This window comes from Mobula hypostoma, chromosome 11 (genome assembly GCF_963921235.1).
Source record: "Mobula hypostoma chromosome 11, sMobHyp1.1, whole genome shotgun sequence".
Classification (NCBI taxonomy): domain Eukaryota; kingdom Metazoa; phylum Chordata; class Chondrichthyes; order Myliobatiformes; family Myliobatidae; genus Mobula; species Mobula hypostoma.
Genome location: NC_086107.1, coordinates 104193004 through 104219171, shown reverse-complemented (window position 1 = coordinate 104219171; position 26168 = coordinate 104193004). Strand labels below are relative to the sequence as shown.

Sequence of the window (26168 nt, the reverse complement as noted above, 5' to 3'; positions counted from 1 at the left end):
TCATCTACAATCTTGTACTTCTTCCTCCTCTCTCCCCACCTTCTTACTCTGACCTCATCTTTTTTCCAGCCCTGATGAAGGGTTTTGGCCCAAAACATCTACAGTTTACTCTTTTTCCTCAGATGCTGCCTAGCCTGCTGAGTTCCTCCAACATTTTGTGTGCATTACTTTGATTTCCAGTACCTGCAGATTTTCTCTTGTTTTGGAAACTAATGATGTCATTTTCAGCATGTTATTACAAAAGGAAATCGCAAGAATGGCTATAATTTAACATCTGACCCACAACACCATGTGGTGGAACAACTTCTCGCCACGGTATTTCCTGCAACACTGTGGGTATAGCTAAAGGAAAGAAGATTTGCTTTTGCTTCACCCAGGCTAGGAAAACAATGACCTTTAGCATTGCTGCACCTCCTATTGCTAAATCTAAATAGTAATGAATTATATGATGCAGTTTTAGTTCTGGCCTTTAGGTGACGTAAGTTTTTCTGGTTTAGCAGAAGGGTGGGAGGAGTTATATTCATCTGTCCCCTGGGGAACTTCAAGATCATTTCCAACTACCAAATTATCTCAGACCCTCTGTGCTTTTCTGATATGTGGCCAAGCATTAATTACTTACCGACTGTTACGCCGCTGGCATTTTGGGCAGCAATGAAGGTTCTCCATCTGTTGTAGTGTTCAAGACTTCCTTCATTATGTCAGTATCTTTCTCTCGATTTTCACTACTGGCAGGTCCCGGGAGGAGACTCAGGAATACCGTCGCACTCAGATGCAGAAGGATCCTTCGTTACTGCTTCCGTAATAATTTTGTTTGACCAGTCAGGGTTGTTAACCCTGAGCTGAACCCCCGAACCTGGAGGACCGGTGGACCACTCTACCCTTTGACCTGTTTGGCATGGGTGACCCTACCAAGAGCCAAAACATAAAGAACCGACTCCAGCTAGCATAGCTTTCTGGGTTATTGAGGCACGTAACTTCTGGTAATTCCCTCCCCCTCCCTTCCTCTGTCCCTATTTCACTCTGCCCCCTCCCCCAGCTGCCTATCACCTTCCTCATGGTTCCGCCTCCATCTACTACCCATTGTGTTTTCCCCTATTCCTTCTTCACCTTTCCTGCCTATCACCTCCCTGCCTCCCCTCCCCCACCCCTTTATCTTTCCCCTTACTGGCTTTTCACCTGGAATCTACCAGCCTTCTCCTTCCCACCCTCCTCCCACCTTCTTTATAGGGCCTCTGCCCCCTCCCTCTTCAGTCCTGACGAAGGGTTCCGGCCCAGATACGTTGACCGATCGTTTCCACAGATGCTGCCCGACCTGCTGAGTTCCTCCAGCATGTTGTGAGTGTTGCTTTGATCCCAGCATCTGCAGGTTATTTTGTGTTCACAACAATGTTGTGGTCCTCTTCGAGGAATGCATTAATTAGGCTAAATTAAATTGCCAGAGTCATACAACAGGACTGCTGGCGTGTATAATACAAAGAGAGATTGTAGATCCTTCGCCAGAACTGGAAATTTGAATGCTCCCAGTTCTTCCCAAAAGTACAGCATTCCATCACAAAGGAGCACTTAAAATCCTGACAGCAATATCAAATCAAGTCAAGTTTAATTATCATTCAACTATACATGGATACAGCCGAATGAGACAGTGTTCCCCTGGGACCAAGGTGCAAAACGTACAAAAAAGCTTATTCTAAATAGCAAGCAAATATTCAAAATAGTGAGCAATGAAGCATATCCACTTAAATAAATAAATTTATATATATATATGTATGTGTGTGTGTGTGTATATATATATATATATATATATATATATATACACACACACACAAGAACCTTAACGACATGTCCTGCAGTCAATGGTACAGTCTCCCAGCAATGCACAGGCACATACAATTGAGCCTGTCATTCCACTGCTTGACCTCGGGAAGGCAGCCTCCAGCCAAGCACGGAGAAATATTTTTCAGGAGGAGAAGATTGAAAGGTGTTGGTATTCAGAGAGAGCTGAATGTGTTGATCATTATTACATAAGGATTTGAGTACAAGAGCAGAGATATCTTTGTGCAAGTATTTAGGTTGCCGGTAAGACTGTGTCTGGAATATTGTGTTTGGGTCTATTCTCCCTTCCTAAGGGAGGATATATTTGCTGTAGAAGGATGCAGCCAAGGTGTTCCATATTGATTCCTGAGCTGATTTCTCATATCCAGACCGAAAAGGCAGATTGAACATAAGAACATAAGAAATAGGAGCAGGAGTCGGCCATCTGGCCCATCGAGCCCGCCCCGCCATTCAATAAGATCATGGCTGATCTGGCCATGGACTCATCTCCATCTACCTGCCTTTTCCCCATAACTCTTAATTCCCTATCTTAAATATATTTACTGAAGTATCATTGGGCAGAGAATTCCACAGATTCACCACTCTCTGGGAAAAGCAGTTCCTCCTCATCTCCGTCCTAAATCTACTCCCCTGAATCTTGAGGCCATGTCCCCTAGTTCTAGTCTCACCTACCAGTGGAAACAACTTTGCTGCCTCTATCTTATCTGTCCCTTTCATAATGTTATATGTTCCTATAAGATCTCCTCTCATTCTTCTGAATTCCAGTGAGTAGATTGGCCCTATATCCTCATGAATTTAGAAGAAGGAGCAGTGACCTGATTGAATTTTTCACAGGGCTGTTCGAGGTTAATCTTTCCTCTGGCTGGGATTTCCAGATTCTGGTGTCACAGTCTCAACCTATTCAGAACAGATATGAGGAGAAATTTCTTTACCCAGAGTGTTGAGTATATTCAGGATAGAGATCAATTGATGTTTAGATGCAAAGGGAATCAATTAATATGAGGTTAGGAGAGAAAAGTTGCACTGAATTAAAAGATTAACTGTGATAGTTACAGAATAACAGAGAAGGCACAAAGGAGGAATCACCTTCTTCTGCATCTTGATCTCCTTTTGTCTCCCACACCCTGAGAAAATCAAGAGAAAAACCTGTGAATGAGGGAAATTCAGAATGGTTAACACTGAACACAACTTCCCAACTCACTTTCAAGGATTCTACAACACATGTTCTCACAGACATCCCACCCTGCAAAAACTCATTTCAGGGAGGTAGCACCATCAATTTGTGGGAGACTCCCAGAACTTCCGGGAGAGGTGGGATGTCTGTTCTCAGATGATGTTCTCACATGTTATAAGATGATGAGAGGCACTGACCACGTGGATAGTCAAAGGTTTTCTTCCCAGGTCTGTAATGGCTAACCTGAGAGGGCACAATTTTAAGGTGCTTGGAAGTAGGTACAGAGGAGATGTCAGGGGTAAGCCTTTTACTCAAAGGGTGGTGAGTGTGTGGAATGGGCTGCTGGCGACGGTGGTGGAGGCAGATACAATAGGGTCTTTTAAGAGACTCCTGGATAGGTACATGGACCTTAGAAAATTAGAGGGCAATGGGTAAACAGAGGTAATTTCTAAAGTAAGTACATGTTCGGCACAACATTGTGGGCCGAAGGGCCTGTATTGTGCTCTAGGTTTTCTATGTTTTCAGCACCATTTATTTATTTATTATCTCTCTCAGCTCAAGCTGGTAAAACCTGAGATACAGGCAAAACCAAGCACACTCATTTCTCAATTACTGGGAACTTTCACACTACTCTAGTGGTGTTTAGTATTGTGGCTTTCTTGAGATTTACAAAGATATTGCTGTGTAGGCCTAATTGTTTAATACTATGGTGTAGTGACTTTGGAATGATACCAATTTGAATTTGAACTTATTTAAATCTTACGTCTGTCCCACAACGTCAGGGAGTAAAAAATCTTTGTGTTATGACTCTCTCGCAATGTACAGACACATGAATTTAAAAGTCTAATGGCTTGTAGAAAGAAGCTGTCCCATAGCCTGTTGGTCCTGGCTTTAATGCTGTGGTCCCGTTTGCCAGACGGAAGCAGCTGAAACAGCTTATGGTTGGGGTGACTGGTGTCCCCGATGATCTTCCAGGCCTTCTTTACATACCTATTCCTGTAAATGTCCTCAGTGGAGGGAAGTTCACATCCACAGAGGTGCTGGGCTGTCCATACTACTCTCTACAGTGCCCAGCGATCAAGGTTGGTGCAGTTCCCGTACCAGGCAGTGATCCAGCCAGTCAGGTTGCTCTCAATGGTGCCACTGTAGAAGGTCTTGAGGATCTGGGGGCTCATGCTGAACTTCTTCAGTTGCCTGAGATGGAAGAGATACTGTTGTGCTCTTTTTGCCACACAGGTAAAAAGAGCACAACAGTCCAGGTGAGATCTTTGGTGATGTGTAAGCCAAGGAGATTGAAGCTATTGTAGATATTACTATTGGGGCACCCAACATAGATTGGGAGATCACTTCACTAAGCACCTACGCTCCGTCTGCCAGAAAAAGCGGGATCTCCTAATAGCCACCAATTTCAATTCTACTTCCCATTCCCATTCTGACATGTCAGTCTATGGCCTCCTCTATTGCCGCAAATGGCCACACTCAGGTTGGAGGAGCAACACCTTATATTCCGTCTGGGTGGTCTCCAACCTGATGGCATGAACGTTGGTTTCTCCAACTTCTGATAATTGCCCTCCCCTCCTTTACCATTCCCTCATTCCCATTTTCCTCTCTCACCTTACCTCCTTAGCTGCCTATCACCTCCTTTTATGCTCCTCCCCCTTCCCTTTCTTCCATGGTCTTCCGTCCTCTCCTATCAGATTCCCCCTTCTCCAGCCCTTCATCTCTTTCACAAATCAACTTCCCAACTCTTTACTTCACCCCCTCCCCACTCCCGGATTTACTTATCGCCTACCACCTTGTACTTCTTCCTCCCCTCCCCCCACCTTCTTGCTCTGACCACATCTTTTTTTCCAGTCCTAATGAAGGGTCAAAACGTTGACTGTTCACTCTTTTCCATAGATGCTGCCTGACCTGCTGATTTCCTCCAGCATTTGTGTGTACTGTTTTAGATTTCCACCATCCTGTACATGTTCCATAGTCTTTCAATTTCCTCTTTTAATTCAGCATATTTCTGGTGTTTTTTGCTTATTGATTTATGTATGTTATCTGTGCTTGCAATGGCTACATCTATTAAGTAAGTTGTTCTTGCTTGTTTATCCTGTAATATTATATCTAGATATTTGCTACGGATTGTCCTATCTGAAATAATGGATTAGTCATAATATAATTTGTAAGCCCTGACTCTTAAACTGGATCAGGCTTGTATTTATAGTACGGTACTGTATAGTGCCTTTTATGAGTTTGTATCTTAAAGCAAGATTTTGGTGAATGATGTTTGCCACTTGATTGTGCTTTTGCAAGCAATCAGGTTGAGTTAAACTGCTACAGAATCCTGTAATGTGTTGGATTGTTTCTGGTTTCTCTTGGCATTTTCTGCATTTATCACCTTGAATTTGTTTGTCTTTTTGTTATGTATTTTTGTTTTGTGTGTGTGTGTGTGTGTGTGTGTGTGTGTGTGTGTGTTAACTACCTAGTCCTGTATTGCCACATGGAACCCCTCTGTTTTTGCAAAAAGGTCTCCAACTCTGAACCAGGTGTTCAATGCTTAATAAAATTGTTATTATTATTATTAGTATTTGTAGTTTGACTACTTTTGCACATTGGTTGCCCATCAGTCTTTGTTCATATGTAGTTTTCATTGATTCAATTGTATTACTTTGTTCTACTGTGAATGCCTGCAAGAAAATAAATCTCAGGGTTGTACGTGATGACATATAAGTACTTTGATAACAGATGTACTTTGAACTTTGAAAACAGAAAACTTTTGGGGTAATTAAAGAACCCAAAAGCTGGGGAGAAAAGTGTAAGATGCTATTATTGTAACTTGTTCAATTTCATAGAATTTTGATAATGATTTGTTAAACTTCAGCATGAGTAACAAAAGAGTTAAAATGAAAAACTAATCACAGGTTTGCCTTTTCATGTTTCTAATTTAGCCTTCCTTTCTGTCCTCATAAAACTGGTTTTACTTGGGCTGTACATTTTCACCCTTCACCAGAACCTGTCTCCCCACACTGCCAATCAGCTGCCGTCTCTCCATCTCCGCCCCTTGCTGAACCAATAAACTGGAAGGATGCTCATGCCATTGCTCCGCACGAGTTTCATACACTGTTCAAAACTTCCTTATGTAACTCACACATACTTAGAAGCAGGCTCAACAGTTTCACCAGAAACAAAAATAACCTCACGTCGTGGTTTAATCCCGTGAAGCATTGCAACATGCACTATAAACACAGATACAAAAATAAACAAAGGAATAGACAAAGCTGGAAAACAGTGACTTTGTAAACCGGTCCAAAAGATCATGATATTTATTACAAATTGTCAGTTCATACTGTTTTGTGCTTCAGAAATCAGAATGTTGAGGAACAAAACTGTAATATAGATTATGGAGGAAAAGAATCAGAATCAGGTTTAATATCTCTGGCATGTGTCGTGAAATTTGTTATTTTCTTGATAGCAGTACAATGCAATACATAATAATGGAAAATTTTAAAAACTGAATTACAGCAAATAAATACATAGATAGATAGATAGATAAATGGATAGATACTTAGATAAATTTATATTTTCAAGATGCAGCTGGGACAGCATACACTGAATGGCACAACCAAGTGGCAGGAATTGTGCACAGGAACATCTGTGCTGAGCATGGGTTGGACACTTCAGAGTCCAAATGGGAAGCACCCAAGACGGTAGTGGAGAATAACGGAGCTAAGATCCTGTGGGAGTTCCAAATAAAGACCGATAATCAGGCACTGACCAGCTAACCAGACATTGTGATTCTGGACAAGGAACAGAAGAGAGCAATTGTAATGGAAGTGGCAATCCCAAATGACAGTAACATCAGGAAGAAAGAATATGAGAGGCTGGAGAAATACCGGGGCTTGAAAGAGCAGATAGAAAGGATGTGGAAAGTTAAAGCCAGAGTAATCCCAGTGGTGCAACAATATTAGCAATGGGCAATACTCTGGGCTAGCTACATCACCGTCTGTTACGGTGGGAGACTACTACACAGGATTGAAAGAAACTGCAGAAAGTTGTGAACTCAGTCAGCTCCATCATGAGCACTTGGAGCTGTGACACCTGAACCAGGAGAGTGGCTCCAACAAATCCTGGGAACAACATCTGAGATCTTGGTCCAGAAGAGCGCACTACTAGGATCAGCGAGGATACTGCACTGAATCCTCAAGCCCCCAGGTCTCTGGTAGAGGACCCGAGGTTGAGGGGAAAATACACATACATAGCACTCATAATGGGTGAGGGAAAATTATATATATAAAATAGTTAAATTAAATAAGCAGTGCAGAAAAAAAGTAGTGAGTTAATGTTCACAGGTTCAATGTCCATTCAGAAATTGGATGGCAGAGTGGAAGAAGCTGTTCCTGAATCACTGAGTGTGTGGCTTCAGGCTCCTGTACCTCCTTCCTGATGGTAGCAATGTCCTGGGTGAAGAGGGTCCTCAATGATGGGTGTCGCCTGTTTGAGGCGTCACTCCTTGAGGATGTTCTGGATGCTACAGAGGCCAGTGCTCATGAGGGAGCTGACTGAGTTCACAACTTTCTGCAGTTTCTTTCAATCCTGTGCAGTAGTCTCCCCACCCCCCACCCCCCACCGTAACAGACGGTGATGCAGCTTGCCCAGAGTATTGACCATTGACAACAATTGATAGGTAGAAAGCAAAACCATTAGCGGAATGACATTGAGAAGTCAGTTAACATTGACTTCTCAAACTTCCGCTAATGCCCCACCTCATCCGTTATTTATTTACTTATATACACACACATTCTTTTTCTCTCTCCGTTTTCTCCCTCTGTCCCTCTCACTATACCCCTTGCCCATCCTCTGGGTTTCCCCCCCTCCCCCTTTTCTTTCTCCCTAGGCCTCCCGTTCCATGATCCTCTCATATCCCTTTTGCCAATCAACTGTCCAGCTCTTGGCTCCATCCCTCCCCCTCCTGTTTTCTCCTATCATTTCGGATCTCCCCCTCCCCCTTCCACTTTCAAATCTCTTACTAGCTCTTCTTTCAGTTTGTCCTGACGAAGGACCTCGGCCTGAAATGCCGACTGCACCTCTTCCTCGAGATGCTGCCTGGCCTGCTGCGTTCACCAGCAACTTTGATGTGTGTTGCTATGACCTACAGACTCACTTTCAAGGACACTTTACAAATCATGTTCTCAGTATTATTTTTATTAGCACAGTTTGTCTTCTTTTGTACTTTGATTTTTTTTCAGTCTTTGTTTATATATAGTTTTTTGATAAAATTCTATTGTATTTCTTTGTTTCCTGAAAATGCCTGAAAGAAAATGAATCTCAAGGTAGTATATGGTGACATGTATATACTTGGGCCGGCCAGTGGTGTAGTGGAATCAGCACTGGTCTTCAAGACAGATGGTCTTGGGTTCGAATCCGGCCAGGTCCCAACCTGGGTAGCCCCACTATCTTGCCATGGAAACCCTACGGGGTCGCCATTCATAGACAACGCTTGACTGCACTCAACAACAACATACATACAACATAAATTTACTTTGAACCATTCATTAATGGCACAGCTCAATCAATCTCAACTTTGCTCCTTGATCCCTTGTTCACTCAGTGGCCTCACAACCAAGAGTCTTGAGCATCTCTGAGACCTTGGGGTATCCACAGTAGTTTATAGACCTCTGAACACATCAAGATGGCTGAGACAGCTCAGAGAAGCAAAGGGCATTCAGGCAGAGGCTAGGGGGTGGTGATGGAAAGCAGTCATGGAACCAGAACCTCGAACTGTATCCTTTAGAGCAGGGGTCCCCCACCTTTTTTGCACCGCGGACCGGTTTAATATTGACAATATTCTTGTGGACCGGCCAACCAGGGTGGGGGGTATTCTCACTCCCAAATAAGGGACAAAAGTAGCAGTCAAATACGGGACACTTGTGTTTACCCCAAGAAAGACTACCATGACCATGAAGCCTTGCGCGGGCACCTGTACGTGCCAATTTTTTTTCTACAAATCAGTTTTGGCTTAATCTTCCCGATTCTGTTAAGTGAAACTACACTGTACATACATTATTTCTACTTTATATAGGCTGTGTATTTATCATATCATTGCTGCTTTTACTATATGTTAATGTTATTTTAGGTTTTATGTGTTATTTGGTATGATTTGGTAGGTTATTTTTTGGGTCTGGAGCGCTCAGAAAATTTTCCCATATAAATTAATGGTAATTGCTTCTTCACTTTACGCCATTTCAGCTTACGAACGGTTTCATAGGAATGCTCTACATTAGCGAGGGAAATACGGAACAAGGGCGATCCCGTATGGGACAAACCAATTTAGCCCAATATACGGGATGTCCTGGCTAATACGAGACAGTTGGTAACCCTATGTTCAAGTTCAACAGTGCGTGACAGGGACAGTACGTGAGGAAAGGTGCAGCTGACTCATATCGCCAAATCATATCGTTTCCTCGCGGCCCGGTAGCACATGCTTTGCGGCCCGGTACCGGTCCACGGCCCAGTGGTTGGGGACCGCTGCTTTAGAGCAGGTGCTGGTGCCAATGCCTCACAGCAACAGAGACACGGCTTCAACCCTGAGCTCCTTTGCCATTCACGTGCAAGTTGCACGTTCTCTCTGTGACTACATGGCGATCCTCCCACATCCCAAGGATGTCATGCAGTTACGGCCAGAGTCTTTTTTCCAGGGCAGAAATAGTTAATATGAGGGGGCATAATTTTAAGGTAATTGGAAGAAAATATGGTTGGGGGGGGTTCAGGGGTAGGTTTTTTTACAGGGTAGTCAGTCACTGCCAGGGGCAATGGCAGAGGCAAAAACATCGGAGACATTTAAAAGACTCTAAGATAGGCACAGTTACTTACCGACTATTATGGATCTGGCGTTTAGGGCAGCAGTGAAGGTCCTCCATCTCTGGTAGTGTTCAGGGCTTCCTTCATCATGTCAGTAGCTTCCTCTCTGTTTTCGCTGCTGTCAGTCATACAAGTCCCGGGTGGAGACTCAGGAATACCGTCGCACTCAGATGTAGAAGGATTCTTCATTGTTGTTTCCGTAACAGTTTTGTTTGACCAGTCAGGGTTGTTGGCCCTGAGCTGAACCCCTGAACCCAGAGGACCGGTTGACCACTCTTAGTCTGGCCTCTACCCTTTGGCCTGTTTGGCATGGGTGACCCTACCAAGAGCCAAAGCCCTGACTCCAGCCAACATTGCTCTCCAGGTCATTGAAGGGGGCAAGCCTCCAAACCCTACGACAAGGTTGTGGTCCTTTGGAGGAGATGGGCACATGGATGAAAGAAAAATGGAAGGTTATATGGGAGGGAAGGGTTAGATTGATCTTTGAATAGGTGAAAGGGTCAACACAATATTGTAGGCCAAAGGGCCTGTACTGTGCTGCACTGATCAGTGTTCTATGTTCCACAGTAGATGGTGTTAATTGGCCACTGTACATTGTACAAGTGAGTCACAGATCTTGGGCAGAGCTGAGTAATAGATTCTGAGGGGGACAGAGATGAGGATCATAGGGGAGAGCAAAATTGTATTAATGGAGATAAGATCTTGGTTTACACTCTATTTCCATGTTGTATGACTCTCTGAGTCTCTTCCATATGCCAACAGTGGTTTAGGTAGGGGATCTGACACCCAGCTGGGCATTGCTGGGGGAGTGTTGCTGATGAGAACTTTACTTGTATTTATTTTTATTTTTTTATTTATGTTTATTGAGATAGAGTGCAGAACAGGTCCTTCCAGCTGCACCCGCCCAACAATCTCCCAATTTTAATCTGAGCCTAATCACGCGGAGGGTTTACATTGACCAATTAACCTACCAGCCGGTAGGTCTTTGAACTGAGGGAGGAACCAGAGCATTCGGAGGAAACCCACGCGGTCCTGGGGGAGAAACTCCTTACAGGCAGCGGCGGGAATCGAACCTGGGTTGCTAGCGCAGTAAAGCGCTCTGGCCGTGCTGTCCTTTGGTTGATCTTTAATACAGATCAACAGAAAGAAAAGTGTGAAAAGTATGAAGCGAATCAAGTTGGAAGGTCGGATTTGAAGGCAGAAGATGGGGTTCTTGGCAGGATTCTTAGCAGTGTGGAGGAACAGAGGGATCTTGGGGTTGGGGGCCTTACTGTTTTGGAGTAATGTTTTTCCATTCTATTTTTAATTAGGTGGAAAATTGCAGTGCCTGTTTTGCCACTGAGCTGGAGGTTGCAATTCTGGAAATGATCATCCAGAGCATGACCAGACTGCTCCCTGCTTGAGGTTGCAGTTGATCAGTGCACTATACATCTCAGAACAAGGCACAGAGCATGGAAATATCATGCACTGTAAAGCACTGACAAAGTCAAAGTAAAACTTATTGTCAAAGTATTCCATATACACACAGTGGCCACTTTATTAGCTGTACCAACTTAAGTGGCCACTGAGTGTATGTTCATGGTCTTCTGCTGCCGTGGCCCATCCACTTCAAGGTTCGATGTGCTATGTGCTCAGAGATGCTCTTCTGCCCACCACTGTTGTAATGCATGACTGTTTGAGTTATTGTCACCTTCCTGTCAGCTTGAACCACTCTGGCCATTCTCCTCTGACCTCTCTCATTAACAAAGCATTTTCACCCACAGAACTGCCACTCACTGGATGTCTTTTTGTTTTTTATACCATTCTACGTAAGCTCTAGAGACTGTTGTGTGTGAAAATACCAGGAGATCAGCAGTTTCTGAGATACTCAAACCACCCTATCTGGCACCAACAATTTATGAGCTGCACCTGTACACCTGCTTGTTAATACAAATATCTAATCAGCCAATCGTGAGGCAGCAACTCAATGTATAAAAGCACGCAGACATGGTCAAGAGGTTCATTTGCTGTTCAGACCAGACATCAGATTGGGGAAAAATGTGACTTTGACCGTGGAATGATTGTTGGTGCCAGATGGGGTGGTCTGAGTATCTCAACAACGGCTGATCTCCTGAGATTTTCATGCACAACAGTCTCTAGAGTTCATAGAGAATAGTGGGGTAAAAATCGAGTGAGTGACGGTTCTGTGGGCAAAACCACCTTGTTAACGAAAGGGGTCAGAGGAGAATGGAGACGTTTCCTTTCCAAAGGCCTCTCAACCTTTGTCACAGAATTGATATCTGTTTTTTTCAGTAGATGAGAGTGACACTGATTGGCTCAACATCCAGAGCAGTGACACCTCCATCTCCATGGTTCTAGACACTCCAGGCTCTTCTCCCTAGGTGCTAACAGTGTTACAGAGAGTGGTTTTAGAATTACAGCGACGATTTTAACTCAGAGTAGAAACTAAACCGTGCATCGAAAAAAAAACTCGACTCACGTCTGGTGTTTAACTTCAATGACCTTGTACTCTAGCTCTCAGTCAGAAGGTGGTTTTGTTAACGCGTGGAATATCACCTGTCAAGATTATTACCGCAGTCACTTTCTGGCGCAGCGGTCAGCTGACCAAACAGTGCGAGGAACTTTTACATGATTAAGAGGGAGCAATTTTTAAAATAACTTACAGCTGTGTTGCAGAACTCTGGATGTGGTAACCTCTTACAGTGAATATGCCACGTCATTGCGTGCCGGGAATAGTTGGGGTGTGTGGTAAGGGGATTATATACTGTATATACGGCTTGTGTAATGGATTTCAGCAGTTGAGGGCAGATTTCCTTCTAAATCCATCTCCAGAGACATTGCCTAGAGACAATCAGAAAATAAAGTGTGGTGGTTAAAAACACTTCACTCAACCAACTTACACGCCAGCTGAACAGCAGATAAATCAGTTTACAAAAGGAAATGTGGAATTATAACGCATCCAGTTGCAGCTCTCCTTACACCACCTCTAAGCCAACTCCCCTCCTTTTGCATTATCTCCCTGATGAATCCATCTTTTTTTTTGCACTAATTTCCCGGGCTGAAATTCCCCCTCTCTGTAACCCTTTCCCTAGCTAATGCCCCTCTGCCTGTACCCGACCCCCGTCGCTTCACTGCGCCGTTGAAGTCACGGGATTGAACCTGTTCGGGCTGCGAAGGCGGAACCTTTCTTCAGGGCTGCAGGGGAAGGCAGTCCCATTTCCCAGCGAGACGGGAACGATGGCGGCGGTGAGGGTTGCTGCAGCGCGGCAGCTGAGGGTGAGTGAGTGAGTGAGTGAATGAAGGGAGGGAGCTCCGAGACGCTGGAGCATGAGGAAGAGGGGGATCTGAGACACTGGAGAGGAGGAAGAGAAGTAGAGATGTATGGGACTGCGGGGCGAGTTTAGAGAAGGAGGGAGATCCGAGACACTGGAGATGGAGGGAAGGAGGCAGATGCGAGACATTGCAGAGGGAGGGAAGGAGGGAGATCCAAGGCACTGGAGATCTGAGCTACTGGAGAGGGAGGTCCGAGACACTGGAGATGGAGAGAAAGAGGGAGATCCGAAACATCGGAAGGAAGGGAAGGAGGGAGATACAAGGCACTGGAGAAGGAGAGAAATCTGAGATGCTGGGAAGGAGGGAGATACAAGGCACTGGAGAAGGAGAAAAATCTGAGATGCTGGGAAGGAGGGAGATCCAAGGCACTGGAGATGGAGAGGGAGGTCCGAGACACTGGAAGGGAGGGAAGGAGGGATTTGCAAGTCACTGGAGAGGGAGAGAAATCTGAGATGCTGGGAAGGAGGGAGATCCAAGGCACTAAAGAAGGAGATCTGAGCTACTGGAGAAGAAGGGAGATCAAAACATTGGCGAGGCAGGGATGGAAGAAGATCTGAGATATTGGAGGTGGAGGTGCGGGTGGAAGGAAGAGATCTCTCTGACACGGGAGAGGAAGGGGGATATCAGTGAAAATTGAAGCACAGAAGAAAGAGGGGTGGTCATGACACTGGAGAGGGAAGGAGAGAGGGAGCTTAAGACTGGAAATTTGAGGCAACAAAGAAAGAGGAAGAGGGTTTTGAATCACAAGGAGGAAGTTCTGAGGAATTGAAGGAGAAAGGGTGAATCAAAGATACTAGAGAGGGGGAGGATGCATGTGGAAATCTGAGGGTCAATAGATGCTGGAAAATTTATTACAGCTTCACCTCTCCTCCTCCCCGCTCTACCCCTTCAGACATCTTTATTCTCACCCGCTCCCTTTCTTTTTATTTCCTCTCCCCCTTTCCTTTTCCCACTGTTTTCCCTCTCCTCCCTTCCCTTTCCCCTTCCATTTCCCCCATCCCTGTCTCCTCTTTTCCATTCACAAGACTTCATTTTGCCCAGAGGTCTCCGGATGTGGACAGACTCTATGTCCTCCTCCTTGGCCCAGGGTGACAAGGCCTGATGCAAATTGGCATTAACTTTGCAACTCGTTGTGCATCAAACCAAATGTGGGAATTTACGGCTCATGAGTAATGCTGACTTTGAACTTCAAGCTTTGGCAATCTGCTTTTGGGATGGTTTCAAAATAAAATTGAAGCATGAATTCTGCAAGGATAAGTTCCTTTAGATAGCATTTCCAAGCACGCATTTACTTCTTTCTATTTCCTTTCATCCAAAGGATGTTATGCTACTGCATTAAGCCAGTCAATTCCTTCCTGCCAACAGCTTGGAAACACTGGCATTTTGTCTATTACGTTAATTTAGTCACAAAATGGATATAAAAATATCTCTGCAGATGCCACAATAAAAGTAAATATTCAATTTGCCCTTCTGCTTTCTTGCTGTACCTGAATGTTACATTGCAGTTACCAATGTACAATACTTGAGTTTTAAAAAGTATTCTGCTTTTGTTACTGTTTCTTAAAGATTACTTCGTTGTATTTGCCACATTGTACATCGAAACGCAGAGTGAAATGTGTCATTTGTGTCGAATCAAATCAGTGAAGGTTGTGCTGGGGACAGCTTGCAAGTGTTGCCACACTTCAGGCACCAACATAGCATGTCCACAACTCACTGACCCTAACCCGCATCTCTTTGGAGTGTGGGAGGAAACCAGAGCACACAGGTCGGCGAGAACGTAGCAGCGGGAATTGGTCCAATTGCTGGCACTATAAAACAATTATACTAACCATGCCATCCCTTTCCGCCAGACCAGATGACTTAACAGTTTTTCCACATTGGGTGGCGTAGTGGCATCAGCGTCGGACTTCGGGACGAAAGGTCCTGAGTTCGAATCCAGCCAGCCGTCTTTCCATCCGTACTGGGTTACGAGCTGGTGATCTCTTTGGAAACTCACTCTGCAGAAGGCAATGATAAACCACTGCTGTAACTTGCCTCGTACGCGGTTCCCCACTACGTCAGAGAGGCGTGGAGGGAAATCGTCCGCTAACCGGAGAAACTCCGGATGTGACGTATCTTTCCTTTTTTATTCCATTTAACCTATTCTCCATTAACTTGGTCTTATCCCCTTGAAGCCTTTTTACATCTTCCTCACAATCCACGCTGTCACTCAATTCAGTATCATCAACAGACTTGGATTTTTGTTCACCTCATCCAAATCATTGATCTAGATTGTGAACAGTTAAGGCTTCAGCATTGCTAGCCATGGTTTCACATACTAGAGGTGGTCTGTTTATCACACTGTCTGTTCCCTCTCCACTAACCATTTCCCAACCCACTCCAATATATTGTCCCCAATCGCATACTGTATTTTCTAATTTTGTTTAATTGTCTTTTGTATGGCTTCATATTGAAAGCCAAAAACACTACACCAATCATGCTATATCTGCTTGTTAAGTTACAGTCTGAAAAACACCGGAAATAATTAGCCAATATGGATTTCCCTTCATAAATCCTTGTCAACTCTGTCCAATCATGCTTTTATTTTCTAAGTACCCTGCTAACAATTACTTCTTGATAGATTACAGGACTTCCTGTATTACTGATATGAGATAACTATTATGTAGTTCCCTGGGTCCCCTCCTCCTTCCCTTTTTCCCTATGGTCCACTCTCTTCTCATATCAGATTCCTTCTTCTTCAGCCCTTGATCTTTCCCAAGCACCTGACTTCACCTTCCAGCGAGCCTCCTTCCCCTCCCCCCACCTTTTTATTCTGGCATCTAACCCCCTTTCCTTCTCCGTCCTGAAGAAGGGTCTCGGCCTGAAAGTTGACTGCTTATTCATTTCCAGAGATGCTGCCTGACCTGCTGAGTTCCTCCAACATTTTGTGTGTGTTGCTGCTCTGGATTTCCAGCATCTGCAGACTTTATGTTTGTGTTATATATTTTCCCATTTTCTCAGGTAGTAAATAAACATAAAATATTTAATTTCTCTCCCATTTTGTTATTATCCCCCTTTACAAACTTCATATTTTAGCTAATATTAGTTGAATTGTTTTCCAAATCCCTATCTCTCTCTTAGTGGTGCAAACAAGAGGAATTCTGCAGATGCTGGAAATTCAAGCAACACACATCAAAGTTGCTGGTGAACGCAGCAGGCCAGGCAGCATCTCTAGGAAGAGGTGCAGTTGATGTTTCAGGCTGAGACCCTTTGTCAGGACTAGAGGAAGACTCTCGGCCCGAAACGTCGACTGTACCTCTTCCTAGAGATGCTGCCTGGCCTGCTGCGTTCACCAGCAACTTTGATGTCTCTCTCTTAGTGGTTCTCATTTTGCCTCTTTTTGTTTAGTAGCTCTTCAGTGAGATTTCATTGGCATCTTCTCAGTTCAGCTTGACTTTGTTCAAATCCTCTCACTGATCACTTTTTGCTGAGATGATCTTACTGTCTGCTACGTTGCTGGCATTTAGGGCAGCAGTGAAGGTCCTCCACCTGTCTGCCCGTACCACTGCATATGGGTGTGGAAGAAATCTTCACTGCTGTTTCAGTAACTTTTTTTTGATCAGTCAGGGTTGTTAGCCCGGAGCTGAGCCCCCGAACCTGGAGGACCGGTGGACCACTCTTAGTCTGGCCTCTACCCTTTGACCTGTTTGACATGGGTGACCCTACCCAGAGCCAAAGTATAAAGCCCTGACTCCAGCCAGCATAGCTCTCTGGGTCACTGAGGCACACGAACCTCCAAACCCTACAATAAGGTTGTGGTCCTTTGGAGGAATTTTGACCTTAAGTTGAACTGTATTGACATGAAGTGAAGCATTGTTTGCCTTGAAATTTTTCTTCTATTACAATTTGATTACAAACTGATCATTGCGTTGAAAAGGCAATACTAAAATTGTTGATTTTATATGTGAAGTACCTTTGTATATCGAACTGTCAGTCAGGATGGAAAACTTCACTTTTAGCCCTTGGTGTTATGTTCTATAACTTCAAAATGGTAGACTAATTCAAAGGAAGACGCAGGAGTCTGAAAGTATAGGTCTAACTTTGAGTCTTACTTTCAGTGAGGTGTGCATGTATCATGTGGCAGCATGATGACGTATGCAGTTCACATGTTTATAACCCATAATTATTTATTAAAATAATTAATGATTAATCGAGCAATATATATGCAAAATTACTCAAATGTTATTGAAATATTCAATACACAATGTCAAAAGGATCAGTTTTGATATGCATATTTTCTTTTTGTCTATTCGGATCCAAGAGTTTGTCCTTGAAATTTTTCCTCAGGAGGTTTTTCTTTACCATATGGTATTCCCTATGGTCTAGTGTTCATAATAGACTTTTTTTTGCGCTCTGCTGTTCTTTATCCAGTTCCCTTTTATAAGCCATCCTTTCAGGCAGCATCGCCTCACCTTGCCGGTTACCTGAAGTTCAAGTTTATTGTCATAGACATACACAGGGTCTAAATTCTGTGACAAGTAGCTTTTGGCAGCAGCACAGTACATTCCAGACGTGACAAACATAAGCTACTATAAATCTCAATTATAAATTATACACAACTTACGCAACAAAATAAGCATAATGACATTGGTCCAAATTGAGAAAGGGAGAAAAAGAAATCAAGTCCGCAGTCCTGTTAGGGTTTATAGGCTTGGTTCAAGAACCTGATGGCAATGGGGGAAGAAGCTGTTGAACTTCCATCTGTCATCAAAGTTACTGGTGAACGCAGCAGGTCAGGCAGCATCTCTAGGAAGACGTACAGTCAACGTTTCGGGCTGAGACCCTGTGTCCTGACTCCCATCTCTGTGTCCTAGAGATGCTGCCTGGCCTGCTGCGTTCGCCAGCAACTTTGATGAGTGTTGCTTGAATTTCCAGCATCTGCAGGATTCCTCGTGTTTGCGAACTTCCATCTGTGTTATGTGGTTATTGCTACTCGAATAACGGGTAACCAAATAACCTCATTTTATAAATCATATCATGATTTTGAACTGCTTTGGATCAAATTTCTCCTGAACCTTCACTACCCAGAAAAGGGCAGCTCTAGCCGTATATTGTATTCTCTCCATCATATTTTACTTATTCATTGCCTGCCTCTATACCACCAACCACCAAGCCCTATTTTGTCATGACCATAAATAATTATTGCTTATTTTATTTCATCATCATTATCTGCCGTGTCACATGATGTAGGCGATCGTGGTATCGTGACCATGATTGTTCTTGGCAAATTTTTCTACAGAAGTGGTTTGCCATTGTCTTTTCTGGGCAGTCTCTTTACAAGATGGGCGGCCCCAGCCATGATCAATACTCTTCAGAGATTGGCTGCCTGGCGTCAGTGGTCACATAACCAGGACTTGTGATGTGGACCAGCTGCTCATACGACCATCCACCACCTAGTCCCATGACTTCATATGACCCTGATCTGGGGGGGGGGGCGAGGGGAGGGTGTTAAGCAGGTGTGACACCTTGCCCAAGGGTGACCTGCAAGCTAGCGGAGAGGAGTGTCTTACACCTCCTTTGGTAGAGATGTATCTCCACCCTGTCACCCTTTGTTCTGTTTATCTGTCTTTATTGACCCTCTGTAAACTCTGAAGTGTCTGCTTTCAGCCTGACTATACCTTACACAATGCTGCTTCCTTTCTACATTAGACCTTACCTTTTGGTTTACACTCTGTGCATTGCAAATTCAAAATACTTATCTTTGCCATCAAGGTATGACTGCAATTTGCTTTTACAACTGCAGTAAGACTTCTGTAATCCAGTATCCAATAGTTCTGAAATCCAGCATTGGCTCGCTTATTAGACCAGCTCCACTCTCTGCGAGGAGTTTGTACGTTTGCCCCCGTGGCTGCATGGGTTTCCTCCGGGTGCTACGGTTTTCTCTCACATTCCAAAGACGTACAGCTTAATTAATCACGTGGGTGTAATTTGGCAGCGTGGGCCCGTTGGGCTGTGCTGTATCTAAATAAATCAATAAATGTAATCTAGAGATTCAGAGTGCAGGCAAGGGTTCGTGGCCAGAGCCAGCGGTCTGGATCGTGAGTCAGGTTTGTAGCTGGAGTTGGAATCCAGAACACCAGGGATCTGGAACTTTGGTGGATTTGTACCAGGGCTGGTGTCCTGAGCTTGTGTATTTTTCACCACCTTAAAGTTACTTGGTTCACTGCAAAATTTATTGTGTACACTTATTGGCCACTTTATTAGGTATACCTGCCAGTTAATGCAAATATCTAATCAACCAATCATTTAGCAGCATAAGAGCATGCAAACACGATCAAGAGGTTCAGTTGTTGTTCACACCAAACATAAGAATGGGGAAGAAATGTGATCTAACTGACTTTGACCGTGGAATGATTGTTGTTCATCAGGATGGGGTGGTTTGAATATCTCAGATCTCCTGAGATTTTCACACGGTATAGTCTTTAGGGTTTACAGAGAATGGAGCAAGAAACAAAAAAAAATCCAGTGAGCAGCAGTTCTGTCGGTGAAAATGACTCGATAATGAGAGAGAGGTCAGAGGAGAATGGGCAGAACTGGTTCAAGCTGACAGGAAGGTGACAGTAACTCAGATAACCACACGTTACAGCAGTGGTGTGCAGAAGAGCATCTCTGAACGTACAACATGTCAAACACGACACAGCAGAAGGCCAGGATGATACATGCAGTGGCCACTTTATTAGGAACCAGAGGTAACTACTAAAATGGCCACTGATTGTATAATACGTGTAAAAATAGTGAAATGGAATTGTGTTTTGGCATTATTAGGGGTAACATCTACCAGCCAGGAAATCAGCATAGCACCATCAAAGTCCCAAGGATCCTGAGTTTTCTAGTATCTTCAGATTTGATTGGCCTCTAGCGTGCATTCCTTATTTTGGTTTCTTGGGCAATGCAAACAATGACTGTTTCGATGTTCGCCTGATAAATAAATCTGAACTTCAATCTGGTGGCTGAGATATGGTTCTTCCCATACTTTGGCATTCTAAGTTATTCGTTTATTTCCTACTTGGGGAGGGGGAGAAAAGCTTCGAGTTTCCACCTTATCACCGAGTCCTTTAAGATTAATTGAAACTTTCCTTCCTAGCTCAGTGTTTCCTGCCTGCTTGCTGGCACTTGGTGAAGTGTACTGGGACACTGTGTACAATATGAAAATAAGTTGCAGTTAGCAACTTCAGAGATTGTAAGAACCCTGAAACAAGGGTTACAGATAACTTAAGGTATCTCTGGAATTTATTGTCTAAGCAATATTTGATTAGTGACTTTTATTTTGGCATGCAAACACAAGAAGTTCTGCAGATGCTGGAAATTCAAGCAACACACATCAAAGTTGCTGGTGAACGCAGCAGGCCAGGGAGCATCTCTAGGACGAGGTAAAGTCGACATTTCAGGCCGAGCCCCTTCGTCAGGACTAACTGAAAGAAGAGCTAGTAAGAGATTTGAAAGTGGGAGAGGGAGGGGGAGATCCAAAATGATAGGAGAAGACAGGAGGGGGAGGGATGGAGCCAAGAGCTGGATAGGTGATTGGCAAAAGGAATATGAGAGGATCATGGGACAGGAGGTCCAGGGAGAAGGAAAGTGGAGGGGGGAACCCAGAGGATGGGCAAGGGGTATAGTCAGAGGGACAGAGGGAGAAAAAGGAGAGAGAGAGAAAGAATGTGTGTATATAAATAAATAACGGATGGGGTACGAGGGGGAGGTGGGGCATTAGCGGAAGTTTGAGAAGTCAATGTTCATGCCATCAGGTTGGAAGCTACCCAGACGGAATATAAGGTGTTGTTCCTCCAACCTGAGTGTGGCTTCATCTTTACAGTAGAGGAAGCCGTGAATATTTTGGCATGGAGTGTTTCTGCAATGGTATCTTTAACAATTGTTCTGTCTATTGCCAGAAACATTTGTTAACAAAGCAGTCACAATCCTCTAAACTAGTGAAGCATAACTCACTGATGTTTCTGCAAATTTTTTCTCTCTTTGAAGAGGGTTAATTATTATTGAAATCCAGGCATTCTTTCCTCATTCCAGGAACTGTGGCTGGAATTTGTGGGATGGGGTAAGATAACATAAAAAAGGTGTTAGTGGATTGGTGTAAGTGCCAAAGGGTCTGTGTGACTGAATCTATTTGACCCTGTTCTTTGTTGATCTCTTCAGGTACAAAATATTTATCCAAAGTGGCTAATGCAGACTCACTGCGTCCTTCCCTTCCAACATGAACTCTCCCTTTGCACCGCTTTTCCCCTGCCTCATTATTTACTGAACTTGGTTTTATTCCTACCAATCTCCACAATGAGATCAGTTAACTCAAGTAGCACTGACTAGTCGGATCTGAGACTTGACCTGTGCAGGGCGGTACGGTAGTGTACTCATTATTGTCACGCTATTACTGCGTGAGCGGTAAGGTCGGGGTTCAACTCCCGCCGCTGCCCGTGAGGATTTTGTACGTTCTCCCCATGGCCACGTGGATTTCTTCCCCGCACTCCGAAGCTGTACGTTCAGGGTTAATTGTGGGCTTGCTGTGTTGGTGCCGGAAGAGTGCTGACACTTGTGGGCTGCCCAGCACAATCCTCACTGATTTGATTTGACGCAAATGATGCATTTCACTGTGTGTGACCATTTCCTTGTCATAAATAAAGCTAATTGTTAAATGTCCCGAGATGTTCGGACTCTCAGTCCTATTACCCCGGTGTCTTGCTTAGAGATTTTGGGAAATGTACCTCTGGTAAGTATTCAGCTCACTGAGCAATTAGCTGCTGTCAAACCATGTACTGTTCTGTAGCATAGAGGCATGGTAGTCAGCAGAAGCCTGGACTATGGTGTGGAAACAGATTAATTACGTAATTAACTAAGCTAGCGTAGTGGTTAGCACAGCGCCTTACAGTACCAGCGACCTGGGTTCAATTCCCGCCGCTGCTTGGTAATTGTGTACGTTCTTCCCGTGATCACGTGGGTTTCCTTCGGGTGCCCTGGTTTCCTCCCACACTATCTGGTTGGTAAGTCGTAAATTGTCCCATGATTGGGCTAGGATTAAATCGGGGATTACTGGGCGGTGCGGCTCAAAGGGCTGGAAGGGCCTATTCTGGGCTTTATCTCAATAAATAAATATATCACATACAGCACGTAAAATAATATTAACAGATAAAAGAAAGTAACACACACAAAATGCTGGAGGAACTCAGCAGGTCAGGCAGCATCTGTGGAAATGAATAAACAGTCGACATTTCAGGCTGAGACCCTACTTCAGGACTAAGAAAGAAGGGGGGAAGACACCAGAATAAAAAGGTTGGGGGTAGGGGAAGGAGGAGAGCTAGAAGGTGATAGGTGAAACCAGGTGGGTGGGAAAGATAAAGGGCCGGAGAGGAAAGATCTGATAGGAGAGGAGAGTGGTCCACAGGAAAAAGGGAAGGAGGAGGGGACCCAAGGGGAGAGAAAGGCAGGTGAAAAGAGGTGAAAGGCCAGAGTTGAGAATAGAGGAAGAGGGGAACGGGGAGGGAGAAATATTCTGGAGTCTACAAATTGTAAAGTGCATATGTGACAGGTAATTAAACATACAGCAGTATACTGCTACTGGCACTGTCAAATAATGTGTACTGGTTGGTAGCAGGGTGTTCAAGTCTCACAAGGTATTCAGGGAGGGATAAATACCATTCCTGTGTTATCTAGTCAATATTTGACTCCAGGCCATCAATTTAGTCGAATCTTATCGACTTTCTGAAGTTATCCAGCAAAACATTCTGTTTGAGAATAATTAAGAATGGGCAAAAAAAATAACCTGCCTCACCAATCTGGCTAACAAAGCCAGCTTCCTGTAGTCACTGGAATGAAGACTGAATTATTTATTATATTCCCATGCATTTTTGGGGCACGATTACTGGTTGCCATGGTGATAATGGCTAATTTAGTATTGTACGTTGCATTCTCTGGCTCTACTAACAGCATTATCAAGATTTTTTTTTGCATAATGATAACGGGAGCATAGGTATCTTGGGTGCTGACTGCAATCTGGTTTTGATAGCACACAGGGACGGTTGCTACAGACGGTGCAGAACTGACAGTGCCTTTATATACATATATGCCTTTATGTACAGGGACAGGCCCTTCGGCCCACAATGTTGTACCGAACCAGCTAAAAAGTAAATAAAAAAGAAACAAAAGCTAATCAGTCCTACTAATGCCTTCATGCTCCTCACATTCTTGTGCCTATCTAAGTGTTTTTTAAAAGCCTCTAATGTATTTGCCTCTTAATACACTTGGCTCATCAATTTCCAGTCTTTATTTAATGTTTAACTCTACACATTTGGCAGAGAAGGTCTCACCGGATACTGTGTTTTAGAACCTAGAAACATAGGAATATGAATAGAAAAGAGCTATACTGATCTTTGAGGGTACTCTGCCAATCAGTTCAATTGTGATCCTCTGTCTTAGTTCCATACCCCTTGATGCCTTTTGCTTTCAGAACTGTTTCTATCCCCTTCACAAATATATTCAACAACTTGGCCTCTATTATACTTGATAATTCCAACATGTTAACCACCCTCTTCAGTAAAGAAATTTCTTACCTCAGTCCCAGGTGCTGTACTGCGTACCGGTGTCTTTGGTCTGTGGTGCTGAAAATCATGTCCCCTCCTCTCAATCCCAGACTGGGGAAGCGTCCCTGCATCCAGTCTGCCAGAATTTTGTATAATCCATCAAAATCTCCTGATTATTCCGAAGTAGAGTCATCGAGAGATGCAGCAAGAAACCAGGCCCTTCGACCAACCCCGTCCATGTTGACCACCTGAATCCGACATGAATCCTATTTTACATTAAATTAGATTAGATTCAGCTTTATTGCCATTGTGCCGAGTACAGATACAAAGTCAATGAAATGCATTTAGCATCTGACCAGAAATGCAAAGAATAGTGTTATTTACAAAATAACTGCAAATAAAAAGAGTGCTACAGCACACAAATATAAAAGTACTGAGACAGTACAGTACGGATGCAATACTGCTTAGCGCTGTGATGAGAGGTTCAGCAGTGTCACAGCCTCAGGGAAGAAACTCTTCCTGTGTCTGCTGGTGCGGGAGCGGAGGCTCCTGTAGTGCCTACCGGATGGGAGGAAAGTAAAAAGTCCATCGTTAGGGTGAGATGCATCCTTGATAATGCTTTTCGCCCTGCCCAGGCAGTGTTTATGGTAGATGTTCTCAATGGTGGGCAATTGGGTGCCGATAATCCGCTGGGCAGTTTTCACCACACGCTGGAGTGCTTTGTGGTCTGATATGGGACAATTGCCATACCACACCGAGATGCAGTTGGTGCGTATGCTCTCAATGGTACAGCTGTAAAAGTCCGTCAGTATCCTGGGACGGAGGTGAGCTTTCTTCGTGCTCCGCAGGAAATAAAGGTGCTGTTGCACCTTTTTGATCAGGATGGAGGAGTTCAGGGGCCAGGTGAGATCCTCGGAAATGTGGACACCAAGGAATTTGAAGCTTGATACACGCTCCACTACAGCTCCGTTGATGTAGATGGGGACCCTACATTTCCATTAAGTGGGGTGGCATGGTGGTGTAGTGGTTAGCGCAATGCTTTACAGTACAAGCGACCCGGGTTCAGTTCCCGCCGCTGCCTACGAGGAGTTTGCACGTTCTCCCTGTGACCTCGTGGGTTTCCTCCGGGTGCTCTAGTATCCCCCCACAGTCCAAAGATGTAGGTTAATTGGTCATTGTATATTGTCCCGTGATTAGTCTGGGATTGAATTGGGAGATTGCTGGGCGGTGTGGCTGGAAGGGCTCGAAGAGCCTATTCCGCACTGTTTATCAATAAATAAGTTTTTAAAAGTTCCTTCCTCCCCCCCCCCACCGCCTGCTCCCACTCCTCCTCCATATTCTACCACTCACCTACACATTAGAGGCATTTACAGTGGCCAATTAACCCGCAAGACTGGAATGTAGCAAGAATTGAAGCATGCTGAGGAAATCGGCGTAGTCACAGGAAGAGCATGAAAACTCCACATAGATGGCACCCAAGGTCAGGATTGATCCCGGGTCTCTGGTGGTGTGAGTCAGTGGCTCTGCTAGCTGCTGTACAATGCTGAGGGTAGGCCTGGTCAAGCCAGTCTTCCCCGAGTATGTCAGTCCCAGCGATCTGTCCAGTGAGCCTTCATTGTATCCCCTCCAGATTAATTGTTCTTGAAAATAATGAAGAGATTTGCATTCCCTTTGGGTCCCTCAGGATATCAGCTGACTTGTCTATGTAACTCTGAAAGGACGAATGACTGTGCGTGTAAACTTGGTCCAAAGTCTTTCCCATGAATGGATCCGAGATGAAGGGTGGTAGGACTCTTTCTATAGATGTGGGGATAAAGAATTAGCGGATTGAGAGAAGCACAGAAAAGCTTGAGACGGCCTTATCGGGCCTCTGATTGTGACTAGGAATGTGTGGGGGTAGCGGGCATGGCTTCAGATTTCTGTGTTTACCCAGGAGGGAGCAGCCTGAACCTTTTCAAGTGCCAGGAGAGGGGAATACAGCACACCAACATGTCCGCCTTAGTTATGTTGCTGTGTCTTACTTTGAAGAAACAATGTGCAATTCCAGTAGCGACAATGTACTACAACCTCTAAATTGAGCAGAGTGAACAAGCTTCCTTCTCTAACAGAACCTTACACGCAAACCTCCACTTTATGACACTATACCAGGAGTTCCCAACCTCTTTTCTGCCATAGACCTGTACCATCAACCAAGAGGGTCCATGGACCCCCTTAACTTGAGGGAAAACATTTCTTTCTCATTCATTTTCTTACCTTGATCTTTTCGTGAAGAATTCCCAAGAATAAAATGTAGAACGTAACAGAGCTTCAAGCAGAGCAAGTCGAGTCTAGTTCCCCTTTCTGTGAGTGTTTCTCTTAATGTGAACAAAAGCAATGTACTTTGAACCGGCCTGGGAGGCTTATTATCAGAAAGGATCCCGTCT

General features: G+C 44.3%; 1 protein-coding gene and 1 long non-coding RNA gene across 3 annotated transcripts in view; one reads left to right on the top strand and one right to left on the bottom strand.

Annotated features, from left to right (window-relative positions):
* Positions 1–1298: 1298 nt before the first annotated feature.
* Positions 1299–26168, bottom strand: LOC134354051 (uncharacterized). 2 transcript variants are annotated; one of them, XR_010019716.1, is made up of 6 exons: positions 25999–26168; positions 23776–24011; positions 15016–15183; positions 12517–12694; positions 3998–4228; positions 1299–2957 (listed from the first exon to the last, which is right to left on the bottom strand). It is a non-coding gene; the product is annotated as an uncharacterized LOC134354051 (long non-coding RNA). The 2 variants fall into 2 exon arrangements; XR_010019715.1 differs by having other exon boundaries at positions 1299–4228; positions 25999–26159.
* Positions 12818–26168, top strand: part of LOC134354050 (branched-chain-amino-acid aminotransferase, cytosolic-like) — a 40664-nt gene continuing 27313 nt past the window's right edge. Inside the window, exon 1 of the mRNA XM_063062760.1 lies at positions 12818–13129. Coding sequence (XP_062918830.1) covers positions 13091–13129 — 39 coding nt within the window. The 5' untranslated portion in view covers positions 12818–13090. The remainder of the gene's footprint in view (positions 13130–26168) is intronic.